Source organism: Lycium ferocissimum, unplaced genomic scaffold (genome assembly GCF_029784015.1).
Source record: "Lycium ferocissimum isolate CSIRO_LF1 unplaced genomic scaffold, AGI_CSIRO_Lferr_CH_V1 ctg381, whole genome shotgun sequence".
NCBI classification, from domain to species: Eukaryota; Viridiplantae; Streptophyta; class Magnoliopsida; order Solanales; family Solanaceae; genus Lycium; species Lycium ferocissimum.
This window is the reverse complement of record NW_026725495.1, coordinates 311-14,794: the sequence shown is the minus strand read 5'-3', so window position 1 is coordinate 14,794 and position 14,484 is coordinate 311. Positions and strand designations below refer to the sequence as shown.

The 14,484-nt window shown below is 37.0% G+C and overlaps 1 protein-coding gene across 1 annotated transcript; it reads right to left on the bottom strand.

The window, feature by feature from the left end:
• Window positions 1-4,807: 4,807 nt before the first annotated feature.
• Window positions 4,808-14,010, bottom strand: LOC132044184 (protein DETOXIFICATION 29-like). The gene is made up of 10 exons (XM_059434670.1): window positions 13,620-14,010; window positions 12,857-13,052; window positions 12,346-12,691; window positions 8,848-8,934; window positions 7,438-7,494; window positions 7,113-7,351; window positions 6,414-6,532; window positions 6,192-6,278; window positions 5,141-5,262; window positions 4,808-4,941 (listed from the first exon to the last, which is right to left on the bottom strand). Exons 1-9 carry the CDS (start codon window positions 13,947-13,949, stop codon window positions 5,182-5,184), a joined length of 1,542 nt encoding a protein of 513 aa, XP_059290653.1. The 5' UTR covers window positions 13,950-14,010; the 3' UTR covers window positions 4,808-4,941; window positions 5,141-5,181.
• Between the last annotated feature and the right edge of the window lie 474 nt (window positions 14,011-14,484).

Below are 14,484 nucleotides of genomic sequence, written 5' to 3'. Positions count from 1 at the left end.
AAACTACAGGAACTGACTCAAGTGATGGAATCTCAGCATTAGTATCATGAATATGTGCCAAATAAGCCAAACAGCCCCTCTCAACGAGTTTCTTAGCACGAACATAAGAAATAATTTTCTTTGGGGAGGAATTAAGGTTTCCTTTCCACTCAAGTCTAGGTATCACGGGCATAGCTAAGGTGACGATTTTAGCGCGACAGTCTAGAATTGCATGGTAGGGATTTATCCACCTCTTACCTAGCATCACATCAAAATCTACCATGTCTAAAATCATTAAGTCTATACAAGTACCATAACCCATAATTGTAACAGCGTAAGATCGAAACACTTTATCTACAACCACAGAATCTCCGACCAGAGTAGACAAAAGAATGTGAGTACTAAGTAAGTCTCAAGTCGTATCAAAACTCCTAGAAAAGTAAGTAGACACATACAAAAATATGGAGCCCGGATCAAATAGTGCAGAAGCCTGCCGGCGACAGACTGTAATAGTACCTGTGATAACTACATCTGAGCCCTCGGCCTTGGCCTGCCTGGCATAGCATAGCAATGGGCATGCCCACCACTAGCCTGAGAACCTCCACGATCCCCCTAAACTGTCTGAGCACCACCTCTACCAGACTGATAACCGCCCATGTTAGGTTGAGCGCCACCTCTACCTGTCGTGTGGCCACCCTGCCCAGTTTGAGCTCGGTTCCCACCAAAAGATCCCCCTCCTCAAACCGGAGCAGCTAGAGTTTGGGAGCCTGAAACTGGCCACTACGTTATCCTGTTTGAGTCTAGGACAAAACCTCTTGATGTGCCCCTGCTCGCCACACTTAAAGCAGGCACGATCAAGACTAGGCCTCTAAACCGACACCGGCTAAGTCCGAAAAACTCCCCGATCCGGGAACTCGGACCGAGATCCCCCCGCCCGTCGATAGAGTACCGAACGACTCCAGATGAGCCTCCAACCGAAGTCGGCATAGTCTTATTAACCTGACGAATCGAGTAACTCTGGGATCCCTGTCCCTTAGAAAACGTACCATTGAAATTACAACCCTTTCGAGCCTTCTTCTCTGCATATTTGTTGTAGCCATCCTGACAGACACCCTCAACAATCTTTACATGGCCCACAACCTACTGGAAAGAACAACCCCTGGTCACCAACTGAAGAGCCGACAACTGAAGGCGATTCAACCCTCTCACAAAACGTAACCCTCTCCTCTTCAGTAGGCAAAAGCTGGAGATCATAACGAGCCAAGGAATGAAATCGGGATTCGTAAATAACGACAGAAGAGCTACCCTGCTCAATATTACTGAACTGATCACACTTCCTGTCCCTCAAGGTACGAGGAACATACTTCTCACGAAAAATCTAGTAGAACTGAGTCCAACTCAACGGAGGAAAATTCTCCGCCCTACACTCTACAAACGCCCTCCATTATAACTTGGCATCTTCTATGAGCTGAAAAGTCACAAACTCTACTCCATACTTCTCAACTGCCCCCGTCTTATGGATCCTCTCGTGGCAATTAATAATGAACTCATAGGCATCCTCTGCCTCATTACCATAGAACTCTGGAGGCTTCATCTTAGTGAACCTCCAAAACAAATCGTGCTCATCACCTGTCATCACCGGTCCTCCCACTGGCCTAGCTCAGGTCCGGGGGCCTCATCCAAACGTGGAGCCACAGCTGCGACATGCTGTGCCCCTGGAACCTGAACTAGAGCCTGAGCCAGACCACCTGCTCTCGCTCCCTGATTGCCTCGCTCGCCGCCGGTAACACACACACGCCTCTCGCTAAGCCATTCAATGGGTTCGACACTTCGGACTATAACATCTGATAGCACTGGAGTAGCAATAATATCTGGCTGAGCTGGTGCTGCTGCAAACTCTTCCACCTTATATGGAATTACCTGAGGCTCAGGGGACTCAGCGCCTTGCTGACTAGCTGGAGGAGCCCCGCCTTTGGCTGGTGCTACGCCGCCCCAGCCCCTACCTCTGCCGCGGCCCCTGGCCTGGCATTCTCCTCCATGAGTTGCGCCCCGGCCGACCTCCCCCACGTCTTTGCGGCCTCGGCGGGCCGGTGTGGGTACCCCTCGTTGTCAACGCTTCTTTACCGCACAAGTCCTCACCATGTGTGAGAGAATAGAAAGAAAAGTCAGATACCAATTTGAATCATTCAGAAACCAATTGGAATGAAGGAGCACGAAAGAAAGAAAGAAATTGAAGTTTCCTAGTGTCCCATAGCCTCCCGAAGATAAGTACAGACGTCTCCGTACCGATCCGCTGGACTCTACTAGACATGCCCTTGTACGGCGAGATGAACGAACCTAAAGCTCTGATACCAACTTTGTCACGTCCCTAACAGGCGTGAGTGGCACCCACACTAGTCCTACACTGGGTGAACCAATCCCTTAACCCATTATTAAGCCAATTTCAATTATTTAAACCAATTATAAAACATTGTTCACGATTAATGGAATAAAATATCTGACAATAAAATAAATAAATAAATAAATAAATAAATAAATAGCAAGTGAAATCTAGCTATTACATCCCCAAAATATGAAAGTCACCGTACAAGGACTCTAACCAACAATGTCTAAAGAGAAGAGATACTGTCTAAAAATAAACATAATGTCTGGGATGAAAGATAGACATCTGAAATAAAGAAAGATCTTCAGGCGGCATGGCACAGATAGGAGCTCACCCTCTGATCTTGGTAATGAATAACCTTAACTAGATGCGAGGTCTGAAGACGTCTACGCTCAAAATCTGCAGTCACAAAAAAGTGCAACAAGTGTAGGTCAGTACAAACAACACATACTAGTAGGTATCATAGGCCGACTAAGATTAGTATCATGCATACACACATAAAATCAATGGAATAAGCAGACAGGCACAACAAACATGAATCACAATAAATATCCTCAAATAATCCTCTTTCAAAATCAATCACCAATTATCAACAATGAAACACCAATGCTCAAGCCTAAAGTAGTAAAACAAATAATAAAGTTTCAGCTCTGTACGCACATGCTAAATGGTAATGTTTTCCCCAAATAGCCATGACCTGCAGGGGACCCATGGTGTGCATGTACCACTCGTTCCGGAACCTCGGACCACGAGCTCATAACTAGGCTACATCGTCACCCCCTATCAAATGTGCCGTGAGAGATGTATATGTTCCATCTCAATCATCATTAATAATTTCCTCATAATCACGTTACAAGAATAGCTCAAATACACGCGTCAAGTCAACAGCAATGAAGTAAAATCAAATAACACAAGCCACAATAAGACTCACAAATATTCTGCTTAATAATAATATAATATGTAGCTATCTTAATTCATCTCTGAAGGGTATATATGAACACCTCCTTTTCAACAATCTTAAGAATACAATTCAAGTTTATCAGTATCAACAATTGAGAATCACTTCACACAATTAAATCATACAACTAATAACGATCACCAAACTCCAAGTCAGAAGACCGAGACATACTTTCTCCCATAAATTCTACGACATATACAATCAACTAATCATATTCTAACTCAAGTAAACCGCAACCTACCTCAAAGCAGATTTGAGCAATGGAATCACTTCGGAACAACCTTTCCCTTTCACAAAGCCTCAGAGCTTTCAAAGTCTAGAAATCATAATGCTAAGTAAGTAATGGAGTATTAACTCAATTTATGGGTTCTATAATCAATTCAACCCTACAAATCTGGTTTTAGCCAAAGTTCCCATTTTTATTGGAACCCTAGGTCTCAACAAACAATTTCCATTATTGAATATCCAGTTCTCATGCTATGAAGTGATGATCTCTACTCTTAGATGATTAAACAACATTAAACAACAATAAGTAATATCCCATTAATATTCTAGGGTTTTCTTGGTATTTGTGTTCTACCCTTCAATTTCCATTAAGGGTCTTTTGATTGAAACAAGAATCTAATATGAACATTAAGCGAAGAAAGTTAGTGATTAAGGCTTACTTTTGATGGAGATTAGTTCCCTAGCCTCAAAAAGTCGCCTCTATGCTCTTGGGGAACTATTTTGGGGATTATGAGAAGTGTGGGCACGAAATAACTACTTAAACTCGTCATAACACTTAAGTAGTCTTCGTTGTAGCGACCAAGGTTTCGTTGCAACGGACTCGTTGCAGCGAATAGGCGCTTTGCTGCAATGAACCCTGGGAAAATCCCACCCTTCGTTGCAGCGAACCCCTCTCTCGCTGCAACGAAGAATCATCGTTGCAGTGAGGCCTTTTTGACCAGTGAGCACGGAATTTCACAACTTTTTATACTTAGTCTGTCAAAATTATTCTAAGGCCCTATGAACACAAGCCAACAACAAACCAAGCTAAAAACACATCACACAGTCACTTATATGTCACAAAACACAGCATACAACACAATCAAATTATTTAGGTCTGCTCATTTCTATCCTCGAAAAAGTACTGGCAAGGGTAGAATGGTGAAACATGACCGGGCGGATCGTTACAGAAGGAGCAGTCAAATTGATCAGTATGTTGAACCTCTTAAATGAGATATTGCTTTGTATTTTGGATTTATGTTGGTATTGTCGATATACTGATTATAGAGCTCTGAAATGTTTTTCAGTCAATAATTGGACATGTCTAAGAGTAAAATGAGTAAGTATCCATTGTGCCAGTTCAAGCAAGAAATTAGTTGATTCTTTTTGGCAGACACTGCACGATGAACGTAGTTACTGGTAGATACAAAGATGTTGAGAACTTAAAAGACTAATGCAAAGCAAACGAGCATTCTCTATTTGTGCGTGTCATTCTTGCAATGCAAAAGAAAAGAGGAATTTACTCATCTTATTCATGCCTCAACCAACACATGCCCTGGATAATTTTCTCATTGAAAGAATTGACATACATTACATGCAAGCTATTATACTTTGTCTGTATAATCTTTTGTGGCATCTAGACTAAGAGCCTGTTTGGATGGACTTAAAAAAAACAGCTTATAAGCTGCTTTTTTTAAGCTAAGATAAACGGGCCAATTTATTTTTTTCGGCTTATTTTAAGCAGAAAATGGCTTATAAGCTGGCTAGCCAAACACTCAAAAAAAGGTAAAAACAGCTTATAAGTTGTTTTCAACAACTTATAAGCTAAGCCAAACGGGCTCTAAACAGGCAGTATAATTTCAATTTGGCCAAAGACTCAGCTAACAATGTTTTCACCAATTTCTTTGGCCTTTGAGTCTCCTCCCCATTGTTTTATCCTGTCTCCGGCTAGGGAAGCCTGTATCAGACGACCAAAGCGAAAAATTGTGAGATTTGTATTATGCACTCATGGGGTAACAAATATTAAGAAAATAACAAAAATGGTCATGGTATTCTAAATTTGTTAGAAGTGTCACTTTTGGTTTACTTGAAGTATTTAACATACTCAGGGTGTTAGATTTTATGAGAACTATGAAAAGAAAAGATATAAGAAAGACCGGCGTCACATCTCAAAACTGCAACATCAAAAGTTGAACTAGACATTAAAAATAGATAAAAAGTTGCAAAAACTATAACTCAAAATGCTGAACCAGACTCCAAGACTAGACCAAATATAATAGAAACTACAAACATGTACCTTCAAATGTGAGCTTATGTTATATCCTTTTTGTTTTCCACAGTTTCTATTAGATGTATCAACCGGAGTTTATTAAAAATTTGACAAGAGACAGAAAATAATCAGTTTTGGCAAATTTAAATGGCCAAAACTGTTTAGGAGTTTATTTAAGAAACCAATTTGAACCGATACCCCCAAATGTAAGGGACCTTTTTTTTCCAAATATTTATACAATTAGTTCTCTTATAAGGTATTACAAGTAATTAATTTACTCCAAGTAAGAAAGGACAACTAAGTTATGATCATATACTCCCTCCGTTTCAATTTATATGAACCCATTTGACTGGGCACGACATTTAAGAAAGAGGGAAGACTTTTGAAACTTGTGGTTCAAAATAAGCCTTGAAAATTTGTGTGGCTGTAAATCATTCATAAAGTGAGTTTGTTTCCAAATTAGGAAATAGGTTATTCATTTTGACACGGATTAAAAAGGAAATAGGTTCAAACAAATTGAAACAGAGGGAGTATTAAACTAGCCCAATAGTGTAAAAAATCATTACAATTGCGAGTGTATATAACTACAACAGTTCGATTCTTGATGTGTGTCTTACCTCTTTGTTCCAATTAGTTCGAAGGACCACCATGATTAAGACACCAGTTTGAACAGTCGTACCTGCAAGCATCCCATACCAAATTCCCTGAAAAATCATGAAAAAAACGTGTACGAGTAGTAAATAATAATGTCTTAAATAAGATGCTTGGAGTTGATCTTCGTATGAAAACAAAAGAAAACTGTTTTATTTTTAATTAAGTGAAGACAAAGAAAAGCATACCTTAACGCCAATGTCTAGGAGGAAGCCAAGTATGAGACCAACAGGAATACCAAACAAATAGTAACAAGTTATGTTCACATATGCAACATAAGCTTGCCACCCTGCTCCAATGGCCACCCCTGCAATTGCAAGAAATCTACCAAGTGATCAACCTTCAGTTTAGACCATCTAGCATATAGATATCAATCAAATCAAGCAGCCACGTCTTAATTCTAAACTAGTTGGATTCGATTAATGTATGAATCCTTTAAGGTTAATTTTTGCGAATGGACATCTAATTTTTGATTTATTACATTAAAGTGCCTCATCAACAACTCTCCTTACATAATATCAGTATGACATTACTTAAGATAACTCATTTTCTAAACCACATGAAAAGAAAAGGTCCACGATGAGCCACATGTACGTGAGAGACAGTACGGGATATTAGAGTGGATCTGAAAATTAGTAGTATTTTTGTTACATGGCGCCACTTGGATACTATGTAAGCTGAGTTGCTGACGTGACTATATTTGAATGTTAATTTGACACATGTGACAACCTACTTGAGTTTTTTCGAGAATGACTTTAGTGCTATAAACTGAAAGTAAATGACCAACCCAAATCTTCTATGTTCTTTCCACTCGATCGGTCAATAGAACAAATGTCCGAAAAAGATCAAATTGAAGATTTAAAGAGCAGCTGGTAAGAATTAAGTACCAGAAAGAGTAGGTTGCAGACAGCCAACAACAATGGTGGCTGCTAACAATGGAGTGAGGTCATATACAATCTGCTGTACTTGTTCATTGTTTGAAAACAATGGAGGATACCAACTCCGACAAATAAGGAGAACCACTGAGAGGAAAATGCCGGCTAAAAGAGAAGTGATGGACGCTACCATTACTGAGAATTTTGCAGTTCTTGGATGTCCTGCTCCTAGTTCATTTGACACCCTCACGCTGTAAACATTTCAATTAAGGTTATTGCTTGGCTAGCTATAATAACAACATTAAGATCAGCTAACTGGGATAATTGATAGTATTACCTTATTGCAGCGTTGAATCCAATTGCCACCATGAATGTCCAGCCTTGGATATTCATGCTGCAATCAAATAACACCATCGTGAAAATAAACGAATTTTTCATTATTAAATTATCACCCTTTCTTGCAGGAGTGCTAACGCACGATCTTATGTTTTCTTCCGCTTGCTCTGCAGTACGAGCCTCATACAGAGCCGTGCTTCTTTAATATGATGAGAAGAAGGGGGGTCGGGTTTGAGAACTTCGGATTCAATATCAATATAGCTGTGGATTCGATTCCTATTTTTATATATGTAACCTAAGCAGCTACTTTTTCCCTATGAAATATAAAAGATCATTCATACGTAACATAGTCCAAGCGAACCTCTTCTCGTACTCCTTCTCTTCCCGCTTCAGTGGATGTAAAAGCATTAAATGGGGCAAGGAAGGGAAGAGACAGTGTTAGCTACAATCTCTGCCCTTAGCTAAGATAAATGCAGGTAATTAATTGTTCAAGGGAAATTAGTTACTTAATTAAAAAATTCACACTGTCATGTATATAAGTTTAATCTAAATTAGTTACATTGTTAGCGTACTCCTTAACTATCATGAGTAGATCACAACTCTTAAACGGAGAATTATAATTTGAGATTCGAATATGGAAAACTTGCTTGTACATTTTATTTTAGTACATTATACAGTAAGTTTATATATATAATTTTGTCTGTCACATTTGTAAAAGTTCCCAAATAAGAGTTTAAATCTTAGGCTTCGTCCTTACAAATGTATATGAAAGCGCGTGCACAGACACACACATGACACATATATATAAGCTAATTCCATTGCTCCATTTTACTTGTCATGATTAATAAAAATAATTTGTTCAAAATATTTTTAAAAAATCAAGATATATTTAATTAGCTTTTTTCACCTTTACCCTTACTTTAACAAATGTAGAGAGAGATTATTAATATTGTAAAAGGAAGAGTAATTAAATTCAAATCAAAGAATAAATAAGAGTAATCTAATTATTTTATATTATCCTTATAGATACAACTTTAAAGAACATGCAAAAGTAAAGCATGTCATTTAAAATGGACTGGAGAGAGTAGTAATACAACATTATGAAAATACGACAAAAGCCTAAGCTAGGTAATGGTTTCAACTTCGCATGTAGCAATTAAAAATGATTCTGAAAAATTAATAAGTTGTACTTCCCTGAGAACTATTCGATCGAGACTATAAAACCACAGTTTACACTTAGAAAATTGCTTTCAGTCAACGGGTCTTACTAATTAATGGCTATGGTATAATTAATTGAATAGAAAACAGATTTTATCATCTTTCGGTCCACAGTTCTAGGGAGTTAAGGATTCGTGCCAAATTAAATAAAACCAGGTCAATATCACGTAGGAGTAAAAGATTATGAACTCACCAAATTGAAATTGCATCCACAGCCACTTCAGCATTCTTGAGGTATCCAGCAACGAGAATTAATGCCATGAAGTACCACATCTCTAAGCTGCAAATAGATCTTGAGATAAACAAATTAGATTCCATATTTTTAGCCGGTTGACTTGGAATTAAGTCTAAACAAAAAGAAAATTATAGTTTAACTTCTACTCCCTCCATTCACTTCTACTTGTCCACTATAGACTTTACACACTTCTTAAGATATAAGAAATGAAGTGCACATTTTACCTTGATATTGATATTAACTGATGTATAATTGCATTGGATTTGGAAAATAATTTGGAATGAGTAATTGATGTTAAGGGCAAAACAGAAAAAATAAATTATTTTCTCTTGATATGCGAAAGTGGACAAGTAAAATTGAAAATCTATTTATAGAATAGTGGACAAGTAAAAGTGAATGGAGAGAGTACGAAGATAGTATAAGAGTAGTAGAAGTTTTACACTATTAGTTAACATAAATTATGACTACACCTAACCATTCATTAAAAATGTGATTTGTCCTGAAATATAAGACAAGTTGTCTACAACAATAGGTTAGAGTACACCGACTTTATTTTTTCCTTTCAGTGTAACAAATTAAACACTCAGGGTCATTTGGTTGGTGGAATGAGGGATTATAATCTTTGGATAAATTGTGAGATTGTTTTATCCTCGCTTATTCCCTTGTTATCCCGAACCAAACGTCTACAAAGTGATCTCATCATTATGATTTCTTAGAATAACTTGTTCCTCAACCAAACTACCCTTAAAATTGTATTAAGGATCCTGAAATATAGGAGAAAGGGATAACTTTAATCTTGAATTTGTCATCATAGTATTGAACGTAAGTTATCTTATTTTCTTTATTTGGCTCTTGAACGTGGATTTGGATGAGTTGAGCCATAATTTATGCACACTTCTGACACAGAAATAATCTTTAATAAACCACAATGCAGAAGCATCGTATGATCATATATTCGAAAGACCTAGGTGTCATTTGTTTTCATTAAGATTAGGCCATCTGAATCTGAATGCACATCTGAATGATTAAGATGTTGTATTTAGATTCGAACACTGAATGATTAAGACTGTTTGTCTTTCAACATCTGAATGTGCATAATATATTTATTTAAACATAATAAATATACAATTCAAATAAAAATGTAACTAAATATTAGAAAATAAATACAAATTTAATAAATTAAAAAACATTATTTGATAAAAAAATGAAACATTTATGTTTGCTAGTAATGATGGAGTATTTGTAGTGGTGTGGTGGGTGGTGGTGGTGTGGTGTGTCTGGGTTAGGGTGGGGTGGGTAGGTGGGGGGGTTCGGGTAGAGTTGGTGGTCAGTAGGGGGTGGGGTAGTAGAGGGTTGGCGTGGGGGTGAGGTGGGTAGTGTTAGCTAGGTGGGGGTTGGGGCAGAGTTGATGGTGGTGGTGAGTGGGGGTGCGTAGTGGAGGATTGGGGTGAGTGGTGGTGGGTAGTGTTGGGTAGGTGGGGGTTGGGGTGAAGTTGGAGGTGGTATTGGGGGGGGGGGGTGGAGGGAGAGGAGTTGGGGTGGGTAGTGGAGGTTTGGAGTGGGTGGGGGGGAGCCGGTGGTAAAATTATTCATACAAAATACCTCTTAATGATAGTAAAATTTTGTTCTAGATCTTAATGATTAATACATATTCAAACCAAATAAGTGATTAGATCTTAATGTAAACAAATGCACTTAATGACCTAAGGTCCGAACCATTCAGATTCAGACCTCCATTAAGTGCAATCAAATGAGGCCCTAGTTAACTAAGAAGATCTTCATCGACAAAATAAAATTTGAATCACATGATTGTCTATTCTTTCTTGGGCACAAGAATTCAGAAACCTTAAATAGGTTTTGAGATGCACAACACTCAGCTCAAATGGCTCCGTGATTCGAGAAGCTTTTTCTTCGTTAATTCATTTTGTTGTAGATGAAGGGTGCTTCTGGTATGGAAGAAAATATTTTCCACCGAAAATAAGTGATTTTTTTGTTTAATTTCTGATATTTGGTAAGCAAACAGAAAATATTTGTACATTATCTAGGAAAGTGCTATCAGAATGGGGTGGGGGTAGAGGTCTGGGGGTGGGCGATGAGGTCTATTGGAGGATGGGGAGGAACAGACTTTGTTTCCTTCAAGTTTTCTAGTTTTTAAGAAATTTATGTCTTAAAGGAATATTTTTTAAAAATTTTGATCAATAAAATACTTTTTTCCTTTTAAATTTCCTCCATTCCAAATAGGACACCGAAGAGAGAACTTATATCGAATAAAGCGGGTCACAGTTGGCTACAATTTTTCATTCATATTTTTCTTTTTCATCAGCAGTTTGCAGCAGCCTCATTCATTCGGCATTGAATAGCGAATTAAAATTGTGGATCTTGTGACGTGGTTACAATATCTTTTTCCCACTACTAATCTTTTATTATTATAAGTTTATTACCACAGAACATGGGCATAGTTTAAAGTCATTAAATTATCTTCATCTTTCTTCATCCCCCGAAGGTCCCACCAGGGTAAGAATTAATGATTGAGTTGAGTGAAGCATAAATAAAAGATGTATAGTTGATAACATAATATGACAACATATATAATACATAAACATGTCTTACGTTTCATAATTATATTCTTAAAATTATCATCAACAGAGTGAAGCATAAATAAAAGATGTATAGTTGATAACATAAAATGACAACATATTTAATACATAAACATGTCTTACGTTTCATAATTATATTCTTAAAATTATCATCAACAGAAATATAATTCCTATAAATAGGAGTAGGTTGGACAGTCATGGATTTTTAAGAAATGCTATAGTAAAAGCTTCAAGAATTGGGTAAGCAAACATATAGCTTATGTGTGTCACGTATGTTATTTCATTTTATTTTTTACATATTTGTTCCTCTAGTAACTTCTAACCAACTTTAGGAAGTAAGTCATTTTTGGGTCTTTCCTATTAGATGAGGACATCAATATCTTTACGTAATTATAGTAAAATATTGTTCTAAGTTATCAGGAATGCATTAGCATTGACTAAGAATTACTAAATAATCGTTAGGTCAACGATCCAGTTAGGGGGAGCAGTGAATAATAACGCATGAGTTATTGCAATAGTAATAATGCAGAGCTTTTTATGCAATGAATAATAATATATGAACTGTCATATACTTTTATTCACATGTTACTAATATATGTATCCTTACTCTACATGCATTTTATCCCAAGTAATATATTCACATATTAGTTATACCGAATTAGAGTAGTAATATAGTGTTTAATTTGGCGTTAAATTCTACATGACTTATGCAAAGTTTAGTACTAAAACTAGACTCTGTAATAGTTATACGTAATTATAATTACGCAGCAAAATAAAAAACTGTATACTTAATTAGACTTTTTAGTTTTAGTACTTACAAACGAAAGGACCCCAAAAGAATTTCAATCAAGAAACTTACCAGAGCATGACAGCAGATGCAAAAGATAGTTTAACGAAATCCCAAAGATTTTGAAAAGCCCTTAAAGAAAATCCAGACCAAGCTTGTCCACAAGTCCCACTGAAAATATACACCAGCTGAGCCACCACTAAGAACCACCATGAACCGTTCAGCACCACTGCAGCACCCACCAATCCCCACCCTAACTTGAGCATCAACAGCCAACTGAAAAAAGTGTGTCCTATAAGACCAACCGCCGCTATGGTAGCCATCACTATAATCTTGCTCTGAGCTTGCAAAAATTTTTGTATTGGAAAGTTCAGTGCATACGCGAACAACTGTGGAATCATCCACACCGCAAATGTGCCTGTAGAAGCGAATTCAGGATATAGAGTCAATACGTTCAGATATTATATTGAGAATAGTTCTATTATATTATACATTTTTTTCCGCATAAGTATGCATAAATCGAGCGAAAGTCAACGAGTTAATTTGAATGGATAGAATCCGTCGTAGATTCGTCTCTGTATACCTGCCCATTTTGATATATCTGCCGTCTGACCGATAAGTCTGAGAAGTGGTGTAGCAAAAATGTAAGGGAACATTAGAACCAAAGCCGTAGTGATGAGGATTATCCAAGATCGTTGCATGTAAGTTCCTAACATTTCTAGCTGTTTTGCTCCAAATGCTTGTCCACACAGTGTTTCCAGTGCACTTCCCATGCCCAACTGTGGTCACAATAAACCCCGTTAACAATAAAGACGAATTCAGAAGATTCAGATAGCGATCAAGTTCAGAATGAGTGTGATTTATCATATGTATACGTAATTCGAGCTCAAGTTAGATAGTCTTCTATTACTAGGCTCACCAATATATCAACCAGGACTTTTTTTATATTATACCTAGTACCGGATATTAAATCAAACCACAAGAATTGTTTCCAGCCATGAGTTCCTTTATGACGTCATAACCGCTCTTGGATGGGGTGGATCATTCCATCAAATCTTTGAGAAGGGGCCCAATATGGTACTTGATGGTTGGGCGTGGCGATAGGCTTCGTACTACTACTGCCTTCCCAGCCGAAAAACAATAAATTCAATTTAACCCACACGAACCGTCCTAAATCTATGTCTGATTAACAATACTTATCAATCCTTCCCAAAATGATAGACAAACGGATCAAATACAACCTACTTTTATAGCTAGATTGAAATTCTTTACATATTTGCATTCTTATCAAATCTTAAAGAATCATTTTAAAGTCATGTATAGGGAAGAGATGTATATATTCATACCATGACACCAAAAGCAAAACCAGCAATGACGGAGTTTTCAATGGAGACAGCAGCTAGTTGAATGGTACCAACATGACCAGCAAATACTTGAGTAATAGCACCAATAGAGTATTGACAAATGGAAGTGAAAATGGCTGGAGCAGCCAGGTACCATAGTTTCGTCGACTCTGCTGAAAACTGTAGGACTAAATCATTAATTCCATGGATTTGTTGGATATCATCTGTATCTGCTTTGAATGAAGAATTTGTTGGTCTATGCAACTCATCATCATCTTCGTAATTGTTCACTCTTGGTGCTAGAAGTGGCACCACAGTATCACTGGCCATCATAAATGAGAGGGAGGAGCTATTATTTGTGTTCACTCTTGGTGTTAGAAGTGGTACCGGGACTTTAAATAGAATGAGATATTGTACTTAGATTTGTTCATTTTTCCTCATCTTATAGTCTATTTTTTTTTAATATACTTCTTCAATCTCAATTTATGTAGCACCTTTCGGATTCTGAGATTCAAATAAATTTTTTCTTTATCGTGATTTTTTTATATGTCTTATAAATTTTATATTGTATTATTATGATTTGTACTAAAAGTATTTTTTTACATATTTTTCAATATATTTATTTTATTTCTTAAAATTTTAAGATTGCATATTTGAATTCACGATCTTAATTGAAAGGTTTGATTCTTGAAATTTAAAATTGAAACAAATGGAGTATATTTTTAAAAAAGACTGATAAAACTATTTTAAATATTTAGAAGTGATCAAGTGTAGGTGGCATAGACATAGATGGTTAATAGAGCACATGGCTAAATGAAAGAGAAAACCATATAAACTAGTAAAATTTACTTGGCATAGGTTCCATTAT

Excerpts from the sequence above, each read along its gene's own strand:
- LOC132044184 (XM_059434670.1), bottom strand. The coding sequence starts at position 13,949 with ATGATGGCCAGTGATACTGTGGTGCCACTTCTAGCACCAAGAGTGAAC. Across the intron at positions 7,495-8,847 it reads GTGGATGCAATTTCAATTTG|CATGAATATCCAAGGCTGGA; the intron begins GTGAGTTCATAA and ends ATTTGATTGCAG. Across the intron at positions 7,352-7,437 it reads GGATTCAACGCTGCAATAAG|CGTGAGGGTGTCAAATGAAC; the intron begins GTAATACTATCA and ends AAATGTTTACAG.